We start from the raw sequence: 4,660 nt of genomic DNA, 5'->3' as shown, positions 1-4,660 counted from the left end.
CCGATGCATCGATAATAACCCCGCCCCATTGCTGCCCGGAAGGAAACCTTGAAACCGATCCAATTGCGCGGGCAAGTAAAACCCCCTCCACTTTACCCCCAAACGATATGGAAAAGATGTCATGAGTGAATACTTCATGACAGAGATGAAATTGTGTTTTAATATGTAGCCAACGGAGGTCGAACTCTGACATCTCCTAAAAGATTATACTGAGAAAGTAAACACATGGGCCACGCAAAAGAATATTTCAGCCCAAATTTTAAATGATGTGACAATCTTCCATCTATACTCTATCATACCTTATATATCCTTGTTCAAGTATAGAAAAGCTTTTTTTTTTTTTTTTTATTTATAGAAAATGACATCCATATTTATTTAAACTTCAATAATTTTAGACAAACAGAACCTGTAAATAAAGACTTTCTTACTTTCGTAGGAATCATGACAACTTCAGTTTATATTTATAAATTGCTTATTAACTAAAGTAGTACTCCACTAAGAGAGAAAACATCATCAATAATGTAAAACTTGTAAAAGTTACAAATATAAAGAGACAAACACACCACAAAAATGGTTGCACAAAGGACTTGTACTATTTCTCTTATATATACTCGATGTTACTACATGATAAGCCAGTACAATAACTTTATGCAGCTAACACCATAATTTTTCTTCTTGAGTTAATGATGCTATTTTCCCACCATATTTAACCTTTGTTCCCTTTTCTTTATATTACTAGTAGCATTTTTTACCACAGTAACAACCCATAGTGAGGTAAACTTTACTTGGTAAAAAAGCAAAAAAGAGTAAAAAATACTATTGCTCTTTTTCACCTCACATACTATTAGTACTTGCATAAAGGACAAAATTTTCCACTTTTACTCCTGTATTAAGGGGAAATTACAGTACACAGGTTAAGCAGCAGCAACTGCACCAGAATGAAAAGGGTACTTTTTGGAAGTTTTGTTATTGTTGGTGGCAGTTTCACTCTTTTCTTTTTTCCTCAAAGCTCTCATTGAAGCAGAAAGATTTTTGTTTTTTTCTTTGGCTTCATCAATTTCAATCTGCTCTGCTCTACACTCTTCAGAGCAAAAAGGTGTGTCCCCTCTGTAAAATTTGAAAACTTTATAGATCAGAAATGGAAATTAACAAATACCCATCTGAGATATCATCCAGATTTGGAATATAATTATGGAAATTATATTAAATGATATGACAAATTAAGAAAAATAAAATAAAATTCATGAATATTAATCGCCTTATAATCAAGTTCATCAAATCCCAAAATCATCCCAGAACTTCAACTTTAGATGTAAATTAGTATTAGTAGTTTACTACATAAAAATGTAATTTATTAAAAAAAAATTGATCTATAGAAAAAATATTTAGAGCAAACTAGTGAGATGTGATCTAGAAAAAATCCCAAAAAGGTTTCAAGATTTGTACTTTATTATTTCAACATATTACTAGAAACCAATATATAAAAAAGATGAAAACAGAGAACCCATATGAGATATGATCAAAAAACAGTATCAAGATTTGTTTGATCATCGAACAAATTCACCAAAACCAAATAAAAATTTGCAAAATAAAGCAAATCCATATATGATTCAAATCTACTTTAATAATGAGAAACATACAAACTTTTTTAAGTAAAAAAAAAAACTACCTGTACATGAAGATGTCTCTGTTACAAAGAGGTTTTTTGCAAAGAAAGCAAGCATCCAAGAAATGAGGTTGTTGTTCTTCAAATCTTCCATTACAAAACCTTCCAGATCTTGAAAAAGAAGAAAGATTTTTAAGACTTGCTTTTCTTGGTGAGTAAAGTGGTCTAGATATGAAATGGTTTCCGGCACGGTGGTTATCTTCGGCAGATGATGATGGTGATAAACCATGTTCTAAATCAGTTATTGAAGCCAGCCCATTGTTTTCTTCAATAAAGTAGGGTCTTCTAGTGGTTGAATTTGTAGCATCCATTTTTTTTTTTTTGTTTAATTATTTATTTTTCAGTTTTTTGTTTGATACACGGTGGCGGAGGACGGTGGGTGGAGGGAATGTGAAAGGAAGGAGGGAGTGGGGTTTATAAAGAGAAGTTGGTGAGTTGGGGGGTGGAGTGGTTAATTATTAAACCACGGGAATAAGAATCCATTGGTTGGAAGAAAAACTACTCTTGTTTATTTTATTTTGTATATAATAAATAAATATTTATATTTATATTTATATTAATAATTTAAAAAATCTTAAACACGTGTAATTGATAGTAGTACTAGGTACGCTATGTACTATTTTTCGAACTTTATTTTTCACTGCTACATTATTTTTTTTATTAGAGTATTGAGTATATGATATGATATTAACTAGAAAAAATCCGACCGCGCGTTGCTGCGGTTGAATTCGGCGCGCGGTCCAATTTGGATATACGATTTCTGTTTCGCGTATAGTTAGTCGTGTTGTATATGTATATATATGTATGTAATATAGCCCAAAATATTTATTTTTTTTAACGATGTCCGTTTCGCGTATAGTTAGTCGCGTTGTGTTCGTAAAATTATTTCGAGTTGAACGGTGGTCTCGGAAAAATTTAACTCGCACCGAGCGTGAATATAGGGCCCATTATTTAGTGTTTTTTTAACGATGTCCGTTTTGCATATAGTTAGTCCCGTTGGGTTCGTGAGATTTTTTCGAGTTGAACGGTGGCCTCGGAAAAATTTAACTCGCACCGAGCGAGAAGATAGGGCCCGTTATAAATTCGGGTGGAGTAAGGTTTTTTTATTTTAATTAAATTAAAAATTTACGTTTTTTACCCCTGAAAAAGTGTAAAGTTGAGGGGTTGTTGTGTAATTTGTGCGAAAGTTGGAGGACCATTTGTAGTGTGAACGCAAACTCAAAACGACAACTCGTTAAAACTGAAGCGACCAAATTTGGGAGGAGGTTTAGAAAAACAGCGCATGTATTCTCAGCCCAAAAATATTTAGAGTTTAAAAGGGACTATATACTCACTGTTGTCTTGAAGATATAAATATTTTGACTTGGTCTTCCGGTTGATATCACGAACCTATCCATATATAATATATCAATACCTTTTCTTTTTAAACAACGTCACATATATATTCTTGTTATACTTTTAATACTTTTTATAATTCCTTAGTCCGTAGTTAGCAGTTCGTTGTTAGTAATTCAATTTTAATGGTTCATATTTAGATGTTTAATAAACCCCCAACGAAATAAATAAAACCCCCAACGTATATGTATTGGTCGAGATTAATCTTGACCCACGGTACCGGTGTTGTCAAATGACGTGTTGCGTACATAAAGTACCGGTGTTGTCAAATGACGTGTTGCGTACATAAAGTACCGGTGTAGTAAGATTTCATAATAAAGGGAATATGCGACGTGATTAAATGTTAAGTATGGTTACCAAGTGCTCAACCACTTAGAATATTTTTATTAAACTGTTTATATATGAAATCTTGTGGTCTATATATATATTGCTGCCGGCACTAAACCTATATCTCACCAACTTTATGTTGACGTTTTAAACATGTTTATTCTCAGGTGATAATTAGAAGTTTCCGCTGCATTATGTTGAATTTGAGCAGGATCTTGCGTACGCATATTTGTGTCAAAAATAAGACTGCATATCCAAGAACTTGTGTTGTAAAATATGCTAGAAATCGTGTTGTTATCATCATTTGTAAAGTTTGTAAGTCGAAGATTATCGCTAAACGATAATCATCTTTATTTCGTCCAAAGCTTGTATCAAAAATAAGAATCATGGTTTGTAATGTATAATATATGCAGTTTTTCTTTTAAAAATGTCGCATATAGAGGTCAATACCTCGCAATGAAATCATACGTTATCTAACACGTTCTTACGGTTAAGGACGGGTTATGACATGTGGTGAAGCGACCAAATTTGGGAGGAGGTTTAGTATATAAGTATAATATAATATAATATAATATAATAATAATATAATATAATAATATAATATAATATAATAATATAATATAATATAATATAATAATATAATATAATATAATTATTAACCTTACATACTAAAAAAAGGTGAGACTTGTTTTTGTCCCAGTTAAAAAAAATGTCGTCCACCCTTTTGTGTTCACACCGCAATTTTTCAAAAAACACCCATTACTATCTTCAATCGTACAATTCTACAGGGATTAAAACCGTAAATTCCATGAGTATAAACCGTAACTTTAATATTAAAACTATAAATATCCAACAAAAACCACCACGATTTTTAACCGGCCGTATCTTTCTGTTCGCCGAGCGTTATTGTTCAACGACGCCACCATTAAACTCAAAATATATTTACGAACAAAATGAAACTAGCTGTGTTGAAAACGGACACTTTTTAAAAAAATTCTAACCACAACTGTAGAGACCCTTCCTAATCCATCCGGACGAAGTCCATATCGATTACAAACGATTCACAACAGTTGATTACATCGCGAGGTACTTGACCTCTATATGATACATTTTATAAACAATGCATTCGTTTTTGAAAAGACAATCTTTCATTTCAACGAAAATTGACGTCGTGCATACCATTTCATAATATATCTAACTATAATTAACTTAATAGTAATCTTGATGAACTCAACAACTCGAATGCAACGTCTTTTGAAATATGCCATTAAT

At 32.0% G+C, this 4,660-nt stretch overlaps 1 protein-coding gene across 1 annotated transcript; it reads right to left on the bottom strand.

The window, feature by feature from the left end:
• Positions 1-574: 574 nt before the first annotated feature.
• Positions 575-2,039, bottom strand: LOC139891680 (FCS-Like Zinc finger 1-like). Its single transcript, XM_071874664.1, has 2 exons — positions 1,670-2,039; positions 575-1,107 (listed from the first exon to the last, which is right to left on the bottom strand). Exons 1-2 carry the CDS (start codon positions 1,975-1,977, stop codon positions 915-917), a joined length of 501 nt encoding a protein of 166 aa, XP_071730765.1. The 5' UTR covers positions 1,978-2,039; the 3' UTR covers positions 575-914.
• Positions 2,040-4,660: the final 2,621 nt, after the last annotated feature.

This window comes from Rutidosis leptorrhynchoides, chromosome 2 (assembly GCF_046630445.1).
Source record: "Rutidosis leptorrhynchoides isolate AG116_Rl617_1_P2 chromosome 2, CSIRO_AGI_Rlap_v1, whole genome shotgun sequence".
NCBI classification, from domain to species: domain Eukaryota; kingdom Viridiplantae; phylum Streptophyta; class Magnoliopsida; order Asterales; family Asteraceae; genus Rutidosis; species Rutidosis leptorrhynchoides.
The sequence above is the reverse complement of the archived record's forward strand: the minus strand, read 5'-3'. Positions and strand labels throughout refer to the sequence as shown.